We start from the raw sequence: 22,519 nt of genomic DNA on the forward strand, positions 1-22,519 counted from the left end.
CAGAGGACAGTGGTTCAGAGCAAGCCCGGGGACACAAATCCGCAAGTCTTTTATCTCCAATTAGTCAGCAAAAAGCCAGAACTGGAGGTGTGACTCAAACAGAATACCAGTCTTGAGGGGAAAAGGCTAAGCCAGAGCAGGAGGCCTGAGTTCAAGCCCCAGTATCTACAGAAAAGAATTCCATGAGCTAGTGCTGGAAGTCAGTGTAGAGTACTACCCTAGCATGCCCAGCCCCGTGGGGCCCATCCCCAGTACCAGCAAAAAAAGAAAAAAAAATTTTTTTGGTTGGTCGTGAGGCTTGAACTCTGGGCCTGGGCGCTGTCCTTGTGCTTTTCAGCTCAAGGCGAGCGCTCTACCAGTTGAGCCACAGCGCCACTTCTGGTTTTCTAGTGGTTTATTAGAGATAAGAGTCTCACGGACTTTGCTGCCCTGGCTGGCTTTGAATCATGATCTTCAGATCTCGACCTCCTGAGTAGCTAGGATTACAGGTGTGAGCCACCGGTGGCTAGAAAAAAAAAATTTTAAGTTGAGTTTCTAGATTAATAAACACTTAAATTCCGCTTCTTGCTGAGTATGGTGGCTCACGCCTGTAATCCCAGACACTCAAGAGGTAAAGATCTGGAAGGTGGGATGTGCCTATCACCCCATCTGTGTGAGGAAGCATAAATAGGAGGATCAAAGTCCAGTCAGCAAAACTGCAAGCATCTATTAAAAAAATAACAAGCAGAACAGGGCCAGAGTGCATCTCAAGCTCTGTCTGGCAAGCACAAGGCCCTGAGTTCAAACCTCAGGACCAGCAAGATAAATCCAGGAGCGTTTCACCAAAAGCACTGTGTTCACATACCGGTTTGATTTCCTCCCGATCCACCTTGCGTCGGTAAAGCAGCATGGCGTGGATGGCGTTCCCAGCCCTGGCTGCCTGGATGTGTGTGGATTTGACGAACAGCAGGTCCTGGGGAAGGGAGGGGCGACCACACAGAGCAGGTTCACGGGAGAAGCTGCGAGAATGTACACACTCCAGCTCTCACACCCGCCCCGGAAGAAAACAAATGGCCGGTTCATCTACACGCGCTACTGTGTCCTGAGGTATTCCCTAGCCATGAGGCGTTGATGATATTAAAACAACAACAGTACTCTCCCCCAAACAGCCTCCTGAAGGGAACAAGAAACGATGGACTGGGAAGTTCTCTGGATAACTGCAGTCTAAAACAATCATTTGCCCCCCCGCCAGGCCTGCAACAAGGCCAGCGGGCAGCTGCTCAGCTGCTCAGCAGTCTCGCTCTCTGCAGCTGGAGGGAAGGCCGTGGAAGAGGCAGACACAGGATGCCTGTAATCCCAGCACCGGGGAGACTGGGGCAGGAAGGAGCATGGTCCACCCCAGGCCTAGCTTGGCCCATGTAGTCAGACCTGTCTCCAAAAACAACGAAATAAAGAACTGGGGGAATGGCTGCAAGGTACCGCAAGGGCCTGGACCGTCACCCCGCATGCCCAGCCCGGCTCGGAGAGCCAGGAACAGCGAGGGTGCTGTGATCTGGATGGCGCTATGCCCAGAGCCGGCGCTGGGGACGGCTCCCACACTCAAGGGCCTCCATCCTACCCCACCTCCACCCTACTCCCACCAGCCACCGAGCACCATGGGGAGGACCGCACGCCACAGAGGAGAGGGAGGACTCACCATGGGGGGAGAGGACTCATTATGAGGGGAACCCACCCCCATTGGGGGAAGATAATTCACCACAGTGGGAGAAGGACTCACCACATGGGGGAAGACTCACAGGGGAGGAAGACTCACCAGGGAGGAAGACTCGCCACAGGGGAGAGGGAGGACTCGCCACAGGGGAGAGGGAAGACTCACCCAATGGGGGAGGACTTACAGGGGGTTGGACTCACCACAGAGGGGGAGAGGACCCACTCACCATGGCATAGTAGTTGCTGTTCACCATGATCGGCCCTCGGCCCCGGAGGTAGATGTACTCCTCCCACCAGTCGCTCACCTGTGGGGCAAACAGCCCCGCTCAGCTGGAGCACTGCACCAGCCCTCAACAGCCCCGTCCAGCTGGAGCACTGCACCAGCCCTCGACAGCCCCGCCCAGCTGGAGCACTGCACCAGCCCTCTTGCTTCGCGCATCTTTGCAGAGAGGTCTCTTATTCATTTCACCCCTGGTTGAGCCTCAGACAATGACCCTCCGGCCTAAGGCCTCCAGTGTGGCTGGAGTGAAAGATATATACCACCATGCCCAGGCTCACAAGTTGAAATGGAATCTCGCTAACTTTTTACCTGGACTGGCTTTGAGCCACAGTCCTCCTGATCTCCATGTCCCAAGCAGCTGGGGTTACAGGTGTGAGCCACTGGACCCAGCATCTGGGTTATTTTTAATATGTTCTCTTCCACCTTCCCTCCCCTGCCGCTGGCATCACATGTGAAACTCAGCTGGGGCCTGGCACAAACTGTCTACACCATCCATAGTCTGGAGCCCTGACCGGACATCGGATCTGATACTCTTGGACTCAGAAGGAACCCGACACAGGCTGGAGGTGTGGCTCAAATGGTAGAGCACCTGCCTGGAAAGCACAAGGTTCTGAGTTCAAATCCCAGCACCACCAAAACACCAAAGAAATAACCCACAAAAAAAGGGACCAAACCAGAGGGGAGGAGTGGCAGCACCTAACTTCCCTCCAGATGAAACACTAGGAGCTCACCCACCAGCAGCACCATGCCCCGTGGGCACAGATGCCCCAGGAGAGCCTCCTGCCCCCAGGGAAAACCACTGACTCTGTCCCCGGGTCTACGCTGCAGTTCCCGCCGTGACCCCGGCCCCCACGTCAGTATTTATACAGAAGAATTTCATGAGGAAAAATTGCACGCAGGCCGCGAAATTCAAGACCAGTCTCAACAACACGTAAGACCACATCTCAACAAGCAAGCCAGGAATGAGGGTCCTTGGCTGCCACCACAGCTCTGCGAGAGGCACAGGTGGGATTAGGTACGGGTTGGTGGTAAAAGACAAGGAAATGAAAAATGCAAAAGGGCTAGGGCACTGGCTTAAGGGGTAGAGCACCTGCCTAGCGAGTGCAAGGAACTGAATTCCCCAGTACCATCCGCAAACACTGCTACTGCACATAAATACCCCCCAAATGTCTCCACACAGAAAAACTCCACCGTGGGAGGTCACACGCAACAGCACTCACGTAGTTTGTGGCCCACCAGGATTTCAGCTTCAGGTACCATTGCAGTTTGGGTCCAAGGTTGGCAGCGAAGTCCTGGGCCAGCACCGTCATCCGCTGGAACTCCTCCTCCTTCATCAGCGGCCTCACGGACTCCAGGTACTGCGGCCAATGCACAGCAGTCGCCAAGTCAGGCCCTTCACCCGGGCTCCCTGACTCACGTGGGGCCCCAAAGCCCACCACATCCACGTTCCCAAGGCCGTAAACCTTCTCATTCACGGAGATGGTAACTTCATATTTGTGCTGGCCCTGGGGCTTGAAATCAGGGACTAGGCGCTGTCCCTGAGCTTTTTCCCTCAAGGCTGGTGCTCTACCCCTTAAGCCACAGCTCCACTTTCAGATTTATGGGTGATTAATTGGATAACAGACTTGTGGACTTGCCTGCCTTGGATGGCTTTGAACCACAATCCTCAGATCTTTAGCTTCCTGAGTAGCTAGGATTACAATTGTGAGCCTCAGTTTGAAGTTGTAATTTGTGTGTGTGTGTGTACACGCGCGCGCGTGCATGCACATGCCAGTCCTGGGCTTGAAATCAGGGCCTTGTGCTTTTGCTTGGCTTCCTAGGCTGGCTTTGAACTGCGATCCTCAGCTCTCAGCCTCCCGAGTAGTTAGGATGACAGGCGTGAGTCACCAGCGCCCAGACACTGTTCATTAAATATGAATGAACAGAGAGAAATTGCCCCATCTCCTCACCACAAGATAAACCAAGAAACTTACAGGATCAAGGTCACTGCTAAAGCCTGGGGCTGACAGCTTATACCTGTAATCCTAGCTACTTAGGAGGCTACATCTGAGGATCATGGTTCAAAGCCAGCCTGGGCAGGAAAGTCCAAGAGATTTTTATCTCCAATTAACCACCCCATCAAATGGGGTACTGTGGCTCAAAGTGGTAGAACATCAGCCTTAAGGCTGGGGTGCTGGTGGCTCGCACCTGTAATCCTAGCTTCTCAGGAGGCTGAGATCTGAGGATTGATGTTCAAAGCCAGCCCAAAACAGGAAAGTCTGTGAGACTCTTATCTCCAATTAATCACAGAAAAAGCCAGAAGTGGCGCTGTACTACAAGTGGTAGAGTGCTAGCCTTGAGCAAAAGGATCCTAGAGACAATCCCCCCCACCCCCCAACTCCCACCCCTGTCTCCCCCCCACCCCCGTCCTGACTCCAAGCCCCAGGATGGGGGGTGGGCCGGGTATCACTGCTAAGGGATCCTCTTATCTCTAGATGACCTTGGATAAAAGACCTGTTTCTAGCTATACTGCCGCTTCTTGGAGGGAGCTGAGCTGGACGGGACGGGGCACGGAGCCCAGGCCGCTGAGGTGCCAGCTGCCCTGTGTCTTCAGGCTGTGTTCAGAATACACGTGTGCACACGCTTAGCACCAACACTGAGGTGGGAGACGTGTTGAGCTCTGAGCCTAGGCCACCCCCAGTCACCTGGCCCGCTGGGAAGCGGCCACGCAGGCAGGGCCCGGACCCCAGCCCCCAGGCTGAGACTCCTCTGCCCGCAGTTCCGGAAGGTGGAATGTGTTCAGAGAGGACTGGCTGCCCCCTGGTGGCACACACCCCACATCCTAGCTACTCAGGAGGCCCTGGGGTCAAGCGGGGCAGAGCACCAGCCTTGAGGGGGAAAAAACAAGTGGGAGCGCAAGGCTCTGCCGAGTTCAAGTCCCAGTAGAGGTTAAAAAAAATTTAACATGGGAGTTAGAGGTGTGGCAAGAGCTCCTGCCCAGCACGTGCAAGGCTGTGAGTTCAAACCCTGGCAGCACCAGCCCAGAAGTGATTCAAATGGTACTTTTTACGTTGTGGCAAAATTTCCCATAATTTACAACAGAAACACGACAACCCCCCTCCCCGCCGCCAGGCCCGCACCTACCCTGCTGATGGTGTCTCTGACGGCGGGGACGGGCTGGCGGGGCAGGGACGTCTGGAAGCTGTACAGCATGGGCTTCCGGCCTGAGAAGACCTTGACCATGGCCTGGAGGAGAAAGTCAGTGACAGAGGCATGGTTCAAGGGGTAGAGGGCCTAGCTCCCACGCTCAGGGCCCTGAGTTCAATCCCCAGGAGCGCTAGAAAACAAAATGAAACCAGGCTAAGCCAGGTGCCGGTGGCTCACACCTGTAATCCCAGCTACTGAGGAGGCTGAGATCTGAGCATCACGCTTCAAACCAGCCTGGGCAGGAAAGTCTGTGAGACTCTTATCTCTGGCTAATCAACAAGAAAGTCAGAAATGAAGGTGTGACTCAAGTGGTAGAGTGCCAGCCTTGAGCACCAAACAAAGCTCAAGGACAGCGCCCAGCCCTGAGCCCTGAGTTCAGGCCCCAGGACCTCCAGAAAACAACCAAAACCTGGCCAAATAAAAGCCAACTCTCATGGAGTCTTTGAGACACCTAAGTCCCTGACCAAGAGCCCCTGGGTGAGTAACCTCTCAAGCTTGGGGGGTTTTGTCCTCCTAGAGACCACGGGCTCGGGGACCTAGGAATGAAGTCAGCTGAGGTGCCCGGTCCTCAAGCCCACCCCAGGGGGGCCTCGTGGAGCCTGTGAAGCCTCCCGGGCCCTGGCTTAGACTGGGCAGTGAAGGCCCAGCATCCTCGCTGCTCAGGAGGCTGAGATCTGAGGATCATGATTTGATCAGGGCACATAAGTCTGAGGACTCTTATTTTTAGTTAACCAGCAAAAGGCTGGTAGGGGAACTATGGTTCAAGCGGTAGAGTGCCAGCTTGGTTGGGGGGGTAGTAAGAGCATGAAGCCCTTATTTAAGCCCCAGTATTGGCACAAAAGAAAAAAAACACTTTTTTTAAAAAGTCAAAATAACATTACAGTTCTTCTAGAAAGAAACTTCCGTGACCCCGTGAAGCACAGGCAGGGGCTCCCGGCTGAGCAGCGTGGGGCCCACGCCACTGCTCCTTACAGCAGAGGCCAGAGTCGAGGCCTACCGAGCTGTGGGGGATGCAGTCCCCGCTCACGCATGCGCCCGTCACACACAGGGACGGTGCCCGGCCCGGGGGAAGGGGGGGCACCCCGTCCTCACCATCCAGATCCTGGTGGAGCGGCTCAGTTTGCCGTGCTCCACGAACATCCAGCCGTGGTAGGAGAGGAGCACCTTGAGGGAGTAGCGCATGGTGATGATGAGCGCCACCCACAGGCCGGTGCCGAACAGCACACTGCTCACCACCTTCTTGGTCTGGCAGGACAGGCGGCCACTGCGGGGAGACAAGCAGAGGCCAGGGCGTTAGTGGAGAGCCGGGGAGACAAGCACAAAGAAAAAAGGGAAAAGAACAAAAGGCTGCCACTTTGTTTTTGTGGGTTGTGGGGTTTGAGCTCAGGGCCTGGGCGCTGTCCTGAGCTTTTTCTGCTAAGGCAGGTGCTCTGCTACTCTGATCCACAGCCCCATTTCCCGGTCTTCTGGTGGCTCACTGAAGAGTCTCATAGACGCTCCTGCCCAAGTTGGCTTCAAACCACGATCCTCAGATCTCAGCCTCCTGAGTAGCTGGGATTACAGGCGGGAGCCACCTGTGGCGGAGAAGGCTGAGAGCATGCCAACTCTGTGTATATCTACACAGACCTGCGAACTCTCACCACCAGACTTCAAATGATTGAAAACGCAACCACAGATCACTGAAGAAAAAAGGAGACAAAACACAAAAGTTGAGGAGGGGTCTTAGGCCTAGGAGTCTTGGAAATCTCAACATACTGACTGACAAAAACAGAGTGACAGCTTTAAGTTCCAGCCCCAATGGCACAACACAAATACAAACAACACAACACGCTGAGATGCCTCCCAGGCAGCCATTTCCCACAGCTGACACCAGTCGCCCTGCCCCTGGGAACACCTGAGTGACCAGGTGGCCGAATGACTATCTCCCAGGGGAGAAGACTTCGGCCGCAAGCCCATTTTTCTGTAACTGGTCTTCATCTACATTCCACTGTCATCTCCAAATCTAATTTCAGATCTGAGGATTTAAACAGCTATCTTGCTGATCAGCTACACTTGACACAACACCACAGACCCCGGTTCACAAAAGCTGGGCAGGACTTTCACAAACACAGGTAAGAAGACAGGTGCAGGACCTTTGAGCATGCTCCCTTGCTCTGGGACAGGAAAGTTCTTCTTTTACAGAGCAATCGCTTTAGGTGGCTGCAGGATGAAGCAACAGGGCTCAGGCTTCCCAAAGCACAACACTCTGAAAACAGCAGCCCTGGCCCGGGGATATTGTTCAGCAGTGCAAGAGGCCTTGGGATCTGTCCCCAGCATCAGAAAATGCAAAACAAGGGCTGGGAAGGTGGCTCAGAGGTAGAGTGCTTGCCTTGCATGCATGGAGCCCTGGGTTCGACTCCTCAGCATCCCATAAACAGAAAAAGCTGGAAGTGGCACTGTGGCTCAAGTGGTAGAACGCTAGCCTTGAGCTGAAGAGCTGAGGGACAGCGCCCAGGCCCAGAGTTCAGGCCCCACAACTGACAAAAGAAAAAAAAAAAGCAAAACAAGCTGAGCATGGTGGCTTCCACCTGTAATACTAGCTACTCAGGAGGTGGGTACTAGGACTTTCACAATTTGAGGTGGAGGGTTGAAAGACCACCCCCCACCCCAACAATATCTGGGCACAGTAACATGTTCTTCTCATCCCAGCTGCTACAGAAAACCACATCAAAAAGGTCTGGAGGCACGGCTTAAGTGGTAGAGTGCCTGCCTAGCAAGCTCCGGCTTTGAGTTCAGTACCTCCAAAACAAGCAAACAAAGCAGGCACAGTAGCCCAGGGACAGGCACACCTTCCTTCCCAGAAGACAGGTCTGAAGGAGCCCTGGAGGCTCGAGCCACTGACCTTTCGCCTGGCCTTTCTAAATCTGGGCCACAGATGGCCCAGTTTACCGAAATAGGCCCAGAGGGACAAGGAAGCCTTATAAAGGCCCTGGGCTGCCTGGGGAAATCTTGAGGCAGCCAGGCCGCCCCACACCCCACACCAGCGGTCCCAGGGGAGCAGAGCCTGTGGGTGACCAAGACTGGTGACCGCCTGGCCTGGGGTACCGAGTTTGCTGACCAGAGTGGCGATGGAGCTGGCAGTGGCGATGGAGCTGGCACAACAGAACGCCGGGATGCGCCTGGAACAGGCCCCCTTCCACAACGGTCAGGGATGTGACTTGGGCGCGCTTGTCTGTGTGTGCATGCGTGTGTGTGCCCATGCATGTTTGTGTGCCAGTCCTGGGGCTTGGCATAGGCACTTCCTCTCAAGTTTTTGTGCTGGAGCTCTACCACCTGAGCCTCAGCTCCATTTCTAGCTTTTTGGTGGTTTATTGGAGATAAGAGTCTCGGGCTTGGGAAGGTGGCTCAGTGGTAGAGCGCTTGCCTTGCATGCATGAGGCCCTGGGTTCGATTCCTCAGCACCACATAAGCAAAAAGAAAAAAGCCGGAAGTGGCGTTATGGCTCAAGTGGTAGAGTGCTCACCTTGAGCTGAAAAGCTGAGGGACAGCGCCCAGGCCTAGAGTTCAAGCTCTACGACCAGACCCCCCCCCCAAAAAAAAAAAGCCAAGCAAGAGTCTGGGGACCTGGGCTCAATCTCTAACGCCCCACAAAACAGAAGACATTTTAAAATGTGACTCCATCAGCAGCCATCGGCCCTGGCAGCCAGGCTCCTTCTGGCAGTGCGGCGCCCAGGGCCCTGGTCACTCTCTCTGTCCAGACTCCAGGGGGAAGTCTGGGGCCACAAATTCCGGGGGGAGGGCAGGACTTAACACCAGGCCAGGAGAGGAAAGCGCAGAGAGGGGAAGGAGGGCCGAAGCCTCAAATCAAATACACAGCACGCACAGGGGCTGTGAGTGACCAGACTGCAGCCAGCAGGAAAGCCACGGACAGCCAGATGCACACTGACAGCGACAGCTGGACGCACACCGACAGGACAGCTAGACACGCACCGACAGGACAGCTAGACACGCACCGACAGGACAGCTAGACACGCACCGACAGGACAGCTAGACACGCACCGACAGGCATGGCTAGATACACACCGACAGGGAAAGCCACGGCCCAGACTGATGGACCGGGGACGGGATTCAGGCTCACTCACGTGGCGACCGTGTCCAGGGACCGGTTGATCCTCGCGATCAGCCCCAAAGAGGGGTCCACCTTGGTATAAGTGGACGAGACCACGCCAACCACCACGATGAGCCAGCTGGAGGGGCTGGCTGGAAACACGCCGGTAAGGATGCCATTCTGTAACAAGAGGCCCACGGTGAGCAGCCCTCCCCACGCTGCCCTTCCCCACGGCAGTGTGTCCACAATGTGGGGAAGACCCTCTCACTGGATGGGACTCTCCCCCAGGGGCCGTGGTCACAGCGGTTCCAACCATTGGAACTGGCACTGGGCCCCAGGACATGAGCACAACCCAAGCAGGAGATCACCATATACACACCCAGCCTTTGCCTAACCTGGCCCTGGCACCTGCGAAGGACAGACATCCCTGCGCCTGTCTGAAGTCCCCACCTCAGCCACCCATTGCTCAGGACGCTTGAGACCCCAGCTCCAAACTACCTGTGCTGCTCCTGGGCCAAGACACCGCTTGGCCCTCTAACCTCTAATTTACTGGAAGAACTCTCCAGTGATAAAAGAGGGAGGACAGGGAGAGGACATGCAACAACTGGCAAGGTGCTGGTAACTGCGCAAAGTGGGAGGAGAGCCATGGGGACCGCTGCTCAGCAGGGTACAGTAGTGCACTCCTGCAATCCTGGCACTCGGGAGGGCGACGTAGGAAGATCAAGACTTGGAAACCTGGGCGTCAAATAAAACTTGATCTTGAAAGCATAAAACTTCATGCCAGGCATGGTGGCTCAATCCTGTAATCCTGGCTACTTGGGAGGTGGAGATGGGGAGTTGCGGCTGGAAACTAGCCTGGGTGTAAAAGTTCTAAGACACCATCTCCAACCGTGTTTGAGTGTGGCTGCATGAGCCTGTCATCCCAGCCACAGAGAAACAGTGTCTGGGTGCAGTGAGGTGTGCCTGAGATTCTCCAGAGACAGAGAAGCAAATGCAAGAGGATCACAGACAGCATAAAAGGGAGATGCTATGTCAAAAATAACCAAGCCGGGGGCTGGGAAGGTGGCTCAGTGGTAAAGTGTTTGCTTCGCATGCAGGAGGCCCTGAGTTCGATTCCTCAGCACCACATAAACAGAAAAAGCTGGAAGTGGCACTGTGCTCAAGTGGTAGAGCGCTAGCCTTGAACTCTGGGCCTGGGCACTGTTCCTCAGCTCTTCAGCTCAAGACTAGTGCTCTACCATTTGAGCCACAGTGCCAATTCCGGTTTTCTAGTGGTTTACTGGAGATGAGTCTCACGGACTTTCCTGCCTGGGCTGGCTTTGAACCGAGATCCTCAGATCTCAGCCTCCTGAGTAGCTAGGATTACAGATGTGAGCCATGGGTACCTGGCTGTTGGGGTTTTTCTTATCGAAGTGCTGGGGTTTGACCTCAGGGCCTTGTGTTAGCTAGCTAGGCAGGTGCTCTAGCACTTGAGCCACATTTGTGCTATGGTCATTATTTGTGTGTGTGTGCTGGTCCTGGAACTTGAACTCGGGGCCTAGGTGCTGTCCCTGAACTTTTTTTTTTCTCTCAAGTCTAGTAATCTACCACCTGAACCACAGTTCTATTTCTGGATTTTTGGTGGCTCATTGGAGATAAGGGTCTGAATAACTTTCTTGCCAGCTGGCTTTGAACCATGATCCTCAAATCTCAGCCTCCAGAGTAGCTAGGAAGACAGGCATGAACCACCAGCTCTCATCTTGCTACCGTTATTTCTGAAATAGGGTCTTCACTTTTAGGAGGCCAGGCCCACGATCGTACTATTTTTAGAGACAAAAACGTTATTTTAAAATAAACTAATTCAATAAAGCTAAAGAGAAAGGAAGAAAATACATCCCTCACATCTCCCTGTCACAAGTCCACACACCTGCCGCAGCCTGGCCGCCCTGCTGGCCCCCCTCCCTCTGGTGACACCTCACACTGCCTGTTCTGTGTGTGATCAGCTCTTAAACTTACTCCACCCATAGGTGGCGCCCGCCCCCCTGCCAGCTGCACAGAACTCCACCTGGTCACCTTCAGGCCACACCTAAAGCCAGCAACTTGGCCCCAGGGATGCCGAGCCATGGCCGGGGAAGTAGCTCCTTGGTAGAGCACTAGCCTCACACAGCTAGAGAGGGAGGCAGGGAAGGAAGAAAGGAGGGAGGGAGGGAGAAAGGATTGTAAGGAGGGAAAAATGGAAATCTGAAAACAACTAAAATCAACCAAGGAAGATGTTTACTTTAAAAAAGGGTAGATAATTGAGAACACATGTGTTCTGGAATTCCGGTGGACCAATTTTAGTGTTTGAATACTTTATCAGCAAATCAGTCAGTGCACAACCGCACGCAAGTTTTGAAACCCTCCCTTCCTTCCTTCCTTCTCTCTCTCTTTTTTTTCTTTCTTTTTTTTTTTTTTTTTGGGGGGGGGGATCTGGTCGTGGGGCCTGAACTCTAGGCCTGGGCGCTGTCCCTCAGCTCTTCAGCTCAAGGCTAGCACTCTACCACTTGAGCCACAGCACCACTTCTGGCTTTTTCTGCTTATATGGTGCTGAGGAATTGAACCCAGGGCCTCATGCATGCAAGGCAAGCACTCTGCCACTGAGCCACCTTCCCAGCCCTCTTTTTTCTTTTTTTGTGCAGGGCTTGGGATCTGTCCTTCAGCTTTTCTGCTCAAGGCTAGCATTCCGCCATGTGGGCCACATCTCTACTTGTAACTTTTTGATGATGAATTGGAGGTTGAGAGTGTCCTGGGCTTCTCTGCCTGGGCAACCTTCAAACCTCCATCCTTAGCTCTCAGCTTCCGGAGTAGCTAGTGGGTTACGATCTGAGCCACAGGTACCCAGCAAAGCGCTTCCTTTTCCACACAATGGAAAGGAGTCAGCTGGGCAGAGACGCAGCTGCACTCTGGTCTTGTCCGCTTCCAGCAGGGCAAGTCCTTCCCCTGATCACAGCAGGCTGTGGGCTCCACCAGCCTCACAGGACCAAGACAAGAGCCCAGTGAGCCAACCGGGCATGGAAGTACACGCCTGTAACCCCGGCCACTCAGGAGACAGAGGTGGGAAGATGGCGAGTTAAAGGCCTACCTGGAAGACCATGTCACAAAAGCAGAATTAAAATTGTTTAAAAAAGGCTGGAGGGGCCGGGAAGGTGGCTCAGTGGTAGAGCGCTTGCCTTGCATGCATGAGGCCCTGAGTTCGATTCGTTAGCACCACATAACCAGAAGAAAAAAAAAGCCGGAAGTGGCTCTGTGGCTCAAGTGGTAGAGTGCTAGCCTTGAGCTGAAGAACTGAGGGACAGCGCCCAGGCCCAGAGTTCAGGCCCATGACCGGACCCCAAAAAAAAAAAGGCTGGAGGCATAGGCCAAGTGGTAGAGCACCTGCCTTGCAAGCATGAATCTTGGGTTTGAGCGCCAGTACTGCCAGAAAAGAGTACTAGTAAACTGTGGGCCACTGCGTGCGTGAGAGCCGGGCTGCTGTGGGGCGGAGGCTGTCAGCAGCCGTGGGGAAACCCTCCTCTTCTCAGGGTGACATGGCAGAGACTGAGACAAAGATGGGAAAACCTTGAAGCGGATGAACTTCTTTTTCCAGGAGTGGAGTCCCGAGAGGCAGATCTGTTTCAGGGCCTCGTGGCTCAGCCGGAGGTCGATGCCATCGGGGGTGACGGTGAACTGGAAGGCCACGGCCTGGTGAGCCTCTGCCATCCTGAGGTTAGCTGTACAGAGGGGAGATGCAGAGACGGGGTTCAGGAGTCGCGTACCGGATCCCAGGGCCTTCCTCCCCACCGCGGAGCTCCCGTTTTCATCCATGACGGGTCCTGTCCCTGTGAACCTCGCCCCTCGCTGCCCCCGACCTCTACATTTCCGCCAGGATGCCCCAGGGCATCACAGGGTCCTATCCACAGAACCCCTGAACCCCCAAATCCCCCACCATCCCACAGGTCCGCACAAAACACACAGGACGCCAGTGGCTGTAATGACTGGCCCTGGGGGACAAGCGTGGTCCTTGGCACGCAGGAGACCCTGAGCGGCTGCAAAGCCCCAGGGCTGAGGCCTCCAGCAGGGAAGGCCTGGCCTCGGCCACTCGCTCGGCAGGGTCCCTGGGCAGAGCTGGGTCCTCAGAGCCTGGCTGCAGCCAAGCTGGCCTCTGCCCTTTTAGGGCATCCCGTGGGGGAGGCCGCGGGAAACCTGTGTAGGAGGGAGGCAGAGGGGACCCCAGCACCAGAAACGAAGATGCCCCAGGCATGGAAGGTCCCCTCCGCCCGCCTCGCCTCCTCTCCGCAGGCAGCGTCCGCAAAGTACACTGCAGCCAAAAAAAGATAAAAGGGGGCCCGGCGCTGGTGATCACACCTGTAATCCTAGCTACCTCTGGAGGCTAAGATGGGAGGATCACAGTTTGAAGCCAGCCAGGGCAGGAAAGTCTGTAAGAGTCTTATCCCCAAGAAACTGCCAAAAATAACTTAATTAATGGGGTCAGGAGCCAGCAATGCACCCTGTATTTTGAGATCTGAAACTCATAGTTCAAAGCTAGCTTGGAGAAAGAAAACTGTGAGACTCTTATCTCTGATTAACAGGCAAAAAGCCAGAAGTGGAACAGTGGCTCACCTGGTAAAGCACCAGCCTTGAGCACAAAAGCTCAGGGACAGCGCCCAGGCCCTGAGTTCAACCGGAACGACAAAAACAAAAGGAAAAACTAGTGGTGCTGTGGTTCCAGCGATAGAGCGCTCGCCTTGAGCTGAAGAGCTGGGGGTCAGCGCCCAGGCCCTGAGTTCAAGCCCCACGACCAACCAAAACAAAAACCACCTGCCCAGCAGCACACGGCAGTGTGCATGGTGCAGGGGTTGTGTTTTCTGACCACAGCGTTCCTGTCTGCCACGGAGAGGGCCACTGGAAGCCAGGATGGCTCTACCTTGGGGGCACGGGGGCGGGGGGAGCCATTCAACCCCAGAGGTCCTCATGTGTTCACTCAACAAATATTTACTGGCTGCTCCCCAGGTGCCAACAGGGGGAGGACCTGGACCCGCACGTGGAACCCTCCCCACAGACCGGGCAAAGGCACAGCACTCGGGTGAGGCGGGGTCAGCGTGGGGGAGCAGGCGGGCCCCTCCGGCCCCCCGTCAGGGCTGGGCCCCCAGTGGCAAGTGTGCCGCTGTGCCAGGAGCTGGGCTGCATGCTGGTGCAGGCCCAAAAGGGTTGGGTTCTGGGTGGAAGGGACGGCAGCCAGGCCGGGCCATGCTGGCAGGCCTGGGGACAATGTCCAGGGAGGAACTGGGGACAGTCATGGCTCTGGACGCCGAGGCCCTTGCTGACAGCTCCCCAGGCCTCTGCTGGGCCAGCTGCCTCCTCTGGTGGAAGAGGCCAGGTGGGGTGGAGGCAGGTTGGGGCTGGGAGCGGAGAGTGCCCACCTAGGACCTGTGAACGAGGGTGAGGCTGGGGTGGGCGGTGCACCTGGGAATTCGCACTCAGACCCTCACGGCAGCCTCAGCCACTAGCAATGTGCCAGGCATTCCACAGCATGTGACCGACCACAGGAGGGGCAGGGGCGGCGATGGTGCCTGCGGCTCACGCCTGTAATCCCTGCTAGCGACCAGGAGGTGGAGGGACCACAGCTTGAAGCCAGCTCGGCAGGAAAGACTGTAAGATTCTTTATCTCCAGTTAACTACCAAAAAGCTGGGAATGGAGCCGTGGTTCAGGTGGGAGAACGCTAGCCTCAAATGAAAAATCTCAGGGACAACACCCAGGCCCTGAGTTCAAGCCCCAGGACTGGTATGCACGCATGCACGCGCGCGCACACACACACACACACAGCAAAACCAGCAAAGCCCAGATGCCCAGGCCCTGAGTTCAATCCCCAGGACTGGTACACACACACACACACACACACACACACACACACACACACACACACACACAGCAAAACCAGCAAAGCCCAGATGCCCAGGCCCTGAGTTCAATCCCCAGGACTGGTACACATACACACACACACACACACACACACACACAGCAAAACCAGCAAAGCCCAGATGCCCAGGCCCTGAGTTCAATCCCCAGGACTGGTACACACACACACACACACACACACACACACACACACACACACACACACACACACACACACACAGCAAAACCAGCAAAGCCCAGATGCCCAGGCCCTGAGTTCAATCCCCAGGACTGGTACACACACACACACACACACACACAGCAAAACCAGCAAAGCCCAGATGCCCAGGCCCTGAGTTCAATCCCCAGGACTGGTACACACACACACACACACACACACACACACACACACACACAGCAAAACCAGCAAAGCCCAGATGCCCAGGCCCTGAGTTCAATCCCCAGGACTGGTACACACGTACACACACACACACACACACACACACACACACACACACACACACACAGCAAAACCAGCAAAGCCCAGATGCCCAGGCCCTGAGTTCAATCCCCAGGACTGGTACACACACACACACACACACACACACACACACACACACACACACACACAGCAAAACCAGCAAAGCCCAGATGCCCAGGCCCTGAGTTCAATCCCCAGGACTGGTACACACACACACACACACACACACACACACACACACACACACACAGCAAAACCAGCAAAGCCCAGATGCCCAGGCCCTGAGTTCAAGCCCCAGAACTGGTATGCACGCATGCACACACACACACACACACACACACACACACACACACACAGCAAAACCAGCAAAGCCCAGATGCCCAGGCCCTGAGTTCAAGCCCCAGGACTGGTATGCACGCATGCACACACACACACACACACACACAGCAAAACCAGCAAAGCCCAGATGCCCAGGCCCTGAGTTCAAGCCCCAGAACTGGTACACACACACACACACACACACACACACACACACAGCAAAACCAGCAAAGCCCAGATGCCCAGGCCCTGAGTTCAAGCCCCAGGACTGGTACACACACACACACACACACACAGCAAAACCAGCAAAGCCCAGATGCCCAGGCCCTGAGTTCAAGCCCCAGGACTGGTATGCATGCATGCGCGCGCACACACACACACACACACACACACACACACACACAGAGCAAAACCAGCAAAGCCCAGATGCCCAGGCCCTGAGTTCAAGCCCCAGGACTGGTACACACACACAGAGCAAAACCAGCAAAGCCCAGATGCCCAGGACCCCGGTTCTGCAGCCAATACCATGCTAGAGAGGCTGACGCCTCCAACACTGACGTGGGAGCCAGACAGACTTGGGAGTGTTAGCGGTGTTCACTCCAGAGGCAAAATATCTTCCCCAGAATGATCCTGCTGCTGGTGACCTGGGGCTGGAGGCGCATGTCTGAAACCCCAACTATTCAGGAGCCAAAGACTGGGAGGAGTGTGGTCTGATGCCAGCCTTGGCAAAATATAAGCTAGAGCCCATTCTTAACCAGCAAGTTGGACAAGGTAGTGCACATTTGTCATCTAAGTTCTCCTGGAGGAGGATCAAAGACTGAGGTTGGCCCGAGGCAAAAATTCTAGACCCTATCCAAAAAAAAAAAAGGTGAGCGTGGGGGTCTAAATGATAAAGCGCTTGCATAGCGAGCTCCAGGTCCTGAGTTCGAATCCCAGTCCCAAGGAGACAAGTACTGCAGAGGATGTAGTCAGAATCCTCACCACAGCTGGCAGGGACATGGAACAGTCATTGTACAGAGCAGCCAACTGATCCCTTACCCCCGCCCCGCCCCTCGACCCCCACCCCACCCCGCGTCCACCATCCAGTTTCTCCCAGGCACCTGTCCACAAGTGTTCACTGCCCTGGTATTCGTGGCAGACAAAATGCAGAACCAACTCAGATGTTCATGCAGCAGTGAGTAAATACAGTGCAGCCTCCCTGCTCAACGTGAGGAGGGATGACTCACGGACACACTATGTGGAACACAGGTGACCCTTGAAAACACAGTGCCGAGCCAAAGAAGCCGGCACAGGACACACAAAATGTCCAAAATAGGCAAATCTAGAGGTAGATTGGCCAACCTGGGCACCAAGAAGTTGGAAGTGGCACTGTGGCTCACGTGGTAGAGTGCTAGCCTTGAGCATAAAACCTCAGGGACAGCACCCAGACCCTAAGTTCAAGACCTACCCCCCCCCACACACACACTTCCTAAAACTATGGTGAGAGCAGAACAGGTAAGTATAGTAAACAACAAAAACAGAGAGCAAGGGAAGGAGTGACATTATGCAGAAAGAAATGTGCCGTGTGCATCACTTTCACAGTAACAACTTAAAATTAAATTAAAAATAAATTATCTTAAAACTAAGGAAAAAGGGCTGGGAAGGTGGCTCAGCGGTAGAGCGCTTGCCTTGCATGCATGAGGCCCTGGGTTCGATTCCTCAGCACCACATAAGCAAAAAAAGCCAGAAGTGGCACTGTGGCTCAAGTGGTAGAGCACTGGCCTTTAGCTGAAGCGCTGAGGGACAGCGCCCAGGCCCAGAGTTCAGACCCCACCACCGACAAAAAAAAAGCCTAAGGAAAAACATGGCGCAGAAGCACACGCATTAGAAGAGGACACAAGGCCGCTCCTGAGCAGAAGCGCTGCCCATTCACAGGGAGCAGCTGGACACCTGGCCTCGGGGCAGGGAGGAGGGCCATTATCTCTGACACAGATATGGCCCAAGCTGTGTTATCTGTCTATCCCTTTTACTAAATTATCCTGATTAAATTCCCCGACTAAATACTCACAAGTATGGGTTTTACGGTGGGGACGGGCAGGTTCCCAGAAGCCAGGTGGGGAATAAAGGCCGTGGGTGTGCTGAGCTGTCCGGAACACATACAAGACCTAGAACACACTGACGGTAGCAAAACACCTGCCGGCTATCATTACTGCTAGATCCCTCAGGTGTGGAAGGACTCTGGGAACTAGGCCTCTTCCAACACACACACACACACAAACATAATACATGCACAATACATATAACACATATATAACATACAACACACAGCACGTATATACAACACACACAACATAAACCATTCAAGACACACCATACAACAAAGACTCGTGCAACACAATGCATGTATACACACAACACAATACAGAACGCACAATACAAAACACAAGCATGTGCACACATGCACGCACACACACACACACACAGTGGTCCCGGGTGTTAGGCTGCCCTCCCCTCCTCCCTCCTTGACCCCCAGAAACAGGAAGGGAGAGTGAGGCAGCCAGGGCCAGTGGAAGTGGCTGACGAGGGGGAGACGCTACCTTCACCCACAGCCTCGGCCGTGGCATCTGACCAGCCACAAGGGACCTGCGTGCCAGGCACGGCCACCTTCCCCCTGGGCAGGAAGCCCCCACCCCCCGCAGCAGGGACTTCCGCCTGCCACCGGCCTCCACCTGTCACCAGGTGGCTATGAACACAGCCTGGGCACCTGGCCCCTCCCAGAAACCGAAGCAGGAAGATCCTAAGTTCTAGGCCAGCGGTGCTCAGAAGGAAGCCGCGGCTCAGATGCTGCCATCTTCTCCCGTGACACTGGAACACCACAGGCTGTGGACCCGCGGCCCCACGCCCACACGCGGCCTCTGTCCCCAGACCCCGCCCCACAACCCTGCATGGGAGACCGCAAGGGATGTCGGGGGTGTCTTCCCCTTCCTCCTGTCACACACCAGGACCTGTACCCCCTGAATCAGCCAGCACCCCTCTCCAAGGCCCTGCTCGGGACCTCAGCTTACACACTCCTGGCCCTGGGCACACCTCACCCTCCCCACCAGCTTCTCTGCCCACTTGGCATCAGCCCCGGCCACACCTGCCCTGGGGCTGTCACCGTCACCGTCACCGGTGCGACCAGCACCTGCCGCCAGGCCTCCAGCCCCGCCTTCCCCAGGGCCCCATGGCGCTCTGCTGAGTTTAATCGCAGGGGGGGGCGGTCATCTACAACCCTTCTGGGACCCACCCTGCAGCGCGGGGGGGGGGGGGCCCCCAGAGACTGCTCTGCCGCAGGGCCCCATCTGCACAGCGGCGTGTGCACCTGCGCCCCACGCTCACCACGCCCCAGGAACGAGCACAGGAAGGCGAGCGGAAGAGAGCAAGACCCAGAAGGGAGCAGCACACAGGTGCGCAGAGAGAGAACCTGCCTCCCCCTCCCCCACAGAGGGGACATTCTAGAACGCTTCCAGCCTCCAGCCTCCCTCCCTCCGGGCTGCAATTCAGGACCAGAGGAAGAGTGCCCACGTCCCACTCCCCATAAGGCCACTCTGCCCTGTGCCCCCAGACAGGCTCGGGGCAAAAGCTCCAGGTGCGGGGCAGATATCTCTAGCTCCCATTACTCATACCAGGAAACACATGTAATCTGGACTGGCCCTGGGGGGAGGGGGGGCAGACGGTGCTGCCACCCCTTTAGGAAGAGAACTAGTTCTGAGGGGTTTGCCCACCAAGCCCACAGGGAGCTCACCCACACCGCCTTGCTGGAAGCCCACATGGGTGCCCGTCTCCCGCCAGGCTGGGCGTGGGCACCCCTCTGTGCTACAGTGACTGTCCAGGGACAGGCTCAGCTCAAGGTCTGTGGCCGGGCACTAAGCACCTTACAGTAATCCGCTCTCCAACAGCACCGAGATGCAGGCTAAGGTGCCCGAGCTGGGAACCACGACCTATTTTTGTGTGTAGGGAGGAGAGCCGCCCTGGGCAAGGCAGTGCGTGCCCGGGGGCCCTGGGAAGCCGGAGCCAACCGTTCCCTATCGCACTTCTTACTGCACCGGGCCTCACCCTCTGTGACCTGCCCCCCCCCCCCGCCCCCCGTGGGGCTGCCCCCTGCTCAAAGCTCCCTCTCCTGGGCCTGGCTCTGCCAGCCACGGAGCCCACATTTCCAAGCTCAGGAATTCTCCAAGGTGGGCGCCACGGTGTTATTGACGCTTGCTGCTCAACTGTGTTGAATCCTGCAGACCACCTCCCGTTCAGGGCTTTTGCTTTTTTCCTTCTTCTTCTTGTGCCAGTAGTAGGGCTTGAACTCAGGTCTTTGCATGCTCACTCAGCTTTACCCTGCAAAGCTGGCACTCCACCACTTGAACCACAGATCCACTCCAGTTAGCTCTGGTAAAACCCTGTGAAGTATTTTGTTCGAGGTCCCCCCTAAATCCTTGGTGAGGAGCTCTGTACAGCCCTGCTGGGGGCAGTTCCTTCCCCTATCATCAACCACTCTGGACCAAAAACCTCTCACCTCAGAGATCAGCAGCCTGAATCCTACCAGCCAGGCAAGGAGCAGCCAGCACAAGACAGTCCCACTTCCCCCAGGAGCCAGTTCCCCCAGGAGCCAGGGCCTCGCCGGGTCTCTGCCCTCTGGGCAGGAGCTGGGCTGCTGCGGAGTGAAGCAGGCAGCCAGCGGGGAAGGGAGGGGACGGGGCAGGGGCAGGGGCAGGCCTTCCCTCCTTGTTGCTAGAACACAGAACCTGCCCAGAGCAAACAAGTGATGAGGAAAGCATCTCCTGCATAAATACCGCACACTAAAACTAGCCTAGAGGACAGAGCTCCCACGAGCATGTCTTTATAGCACCAGAATCATGTAAATAAATTCCGTGCTGGAGGACAGATTTCAACATCGCCTAGCAGTCACAGGGATAGGCGGAAATGGCAGGTAAGTAGGTGGCGGCCTGGAAAACAGTAGAAGAGGTGCCAGCAGGGCGGCTCACTCTGTAATCCCACCTCCTCAGGAGGCTGAGATCTGAGGATCACACTTCCAAAGCCAGGCTGGGCTGAGACTCTAATCTCCAATTAACCACCCAAATAAATGGAAGTGGAGCTGTGGCTCAAGTGTTACAGAGCCAGCTCAGCGGTGGCATGTGTTCAAACCCTAGTACCGAGGGGGGGGAGATAGACAGCGAGAGATAGAGAGCGAGCGAGCGAGAGAGAGAGCGAGAGAGAGCGCGAGAGAGAGAGAGAGCGAGAGAGAGAGAGAGAGAGAGAGAGAGAGAGAGAGAGGGAGGATTCCTGAAGTTTCAACACATAAAATTAGGTCACCAGAGTAAGCAAAATGCAGTGGCGGCCAGCAGGAAAGCTACAGCTGCCACACACACGATCTGTGCCAACTGGAGATTCTTCACATGCTCCGTCTTCCAGAAGAACTGCCTTGCTCCCCTGCCTGGGCAGCGCCGCCTTCCATGAATGCCCACAGCCACGCGGGGAATCCCGCGAGAACAGGGTAGCCACAGAAGTGACAGCCGTGTGGAATGCCTGGCAGGGTCCCCGAGGAGGAGGCGGGTGGCAAGTGGGGCTGCGGCGGGAAGCCAAGGACACTGCAGGTGAGGACCCAACCAAGCCGTGCTGTGCCAGCCCCGCCTTCCAACACTGGCTCCAGTTTGGGGAACCACCTTCCCAGCCAGAGGGTGTGATTTCCAAGGCAGGAACTCAAACACCTACAAGGGGAGTCCCAGGAAGGTGTGATTTGACTTTTTCTACTCAAAGCTGGTGCTTTATTACTTGAGCCACACCTTCACTCCCCTCCCCCATCCCTGCCACTGGAGGATATATCCTAGCTGGGCGTGATTGTACAAGCCTGTAATCAGGTACTTGGTGGTACAGGCCAGAGGATTGGGTCACCTGGGGACAAAGACAATAAAAAAAACAAAAGAGGCTGAGATCTAAAGATCAGAGTTCAAAGCCATTCTGGGCAGGAAAGTCTGTGAGACTCACATCTAACCAGCACAAAGCTGGAAGTGGAAATGTGGCTCAGTAGCAGAGCATCAGCCTTGACTGGGAAAGGCCCTGAGTTCAAGACCCAGAACCGGCACTCAAAAAAAAAATGAGATCCCAGATTTACTCTTGTTTGGAATGCTGTGCCCATAAAAGTCCTAAAGTCATGGGCTGGGAAGGTGGCTCAGTAGTAGAGCGCTTGCCTTGCATGCTTGAGGCCCTGGGTTCGATTCCTCAGCACCACATAAGCCAAAAAAAAAGTCCTCAAGTCACAGCAGGGGTGTTCTGCCTGCTCTGTGGGGGCTCCTCTCCCCACCCACCCCCTGCACCCAGAGTGGCCTAAGCTTGTCAGACACTGGATTGCAACTGGAGCAACACACATACAACTGCACACACAAAACCCACTCATAAGCCAGGCGCAGTGGCTCCTGCCTATAATCCTAGCTACTCGGGAGGCTGAGATCTGAGGATCACGGTTCAAAACCAGCCTGGGCAGGAAAGTCTGTGAGACTCTTATCTCCAATAAAAAACCACTAGAAAACCAGAAGTGGTGCTGTGGGTCAAATGGTAGAGCGCTAGTCTTGAGCTGAA

The 22,519-nt window shown here is 55.5% G+C and overlaps 1 protein-coding gene across 1 annotated transcript in view; it reads right to left on the reverse strand.

Annotated features, from left to right (window-relative positions):
* Window positions 1-22,519, reverse strand: part of Cpt1a (carnitine palmitoyltransferase 1A) — a 43,416-nt gene that overhangs the window by 16,145 nt on the left and 4,752 nt on the right. Inside the window, exons 2-8 of the mRNA XM_042675987.1 lie at window positions 12,819-12,970; window positions 9,277-9,422; window positions 6,248-6,419; window positions 5,093-5,194; window positions 3,190-3,327; window positions 1,917-1,994; window positions 845-952 (exon numbers count right to left, since the gene is read on the reverse strand). Coding sequence (XP_042531921.1) covers window positions 845-952; window positions 1,917-1,994; window positions 3,190-3,327; window positions 5,093-5,194; window positions 6,248-6,419; window positions 9,277-9,422; window positions 12,819-12,959 — 885 coding nt within the window. The 5' untranslated portion in view covers window positions 12,960-12,970. The remainder of the gene's footprint in view (window positions 1-844; window positions 953-1,916; window positions 1,995-3,189; window positions 3,328-5,092; window positions 5,195-6,247; window positions 6,420-9,276; window positions 9,423-12,818; window positions 12,971-22,519) is intronic.

The sequence above is a fragment of the Dipodomys spectabilis genome, unplaced genomic scaffold, assembly GCF_019054845.1.
Source record: "Dipodomys spectabilis isolate Male_0828 unplaced genomic scaffold, ASM1905484v1 ptg000030l, whole genome shotgun sequence".
In the NCBI taxonomy this organism is placed as follows: domain Eukaryota; kingdom Metazoa; phylum Chordata; class Mammalia; order Rodentia; family Heteromyidae; genus Dipodomys; species Dipodomys spectabilis.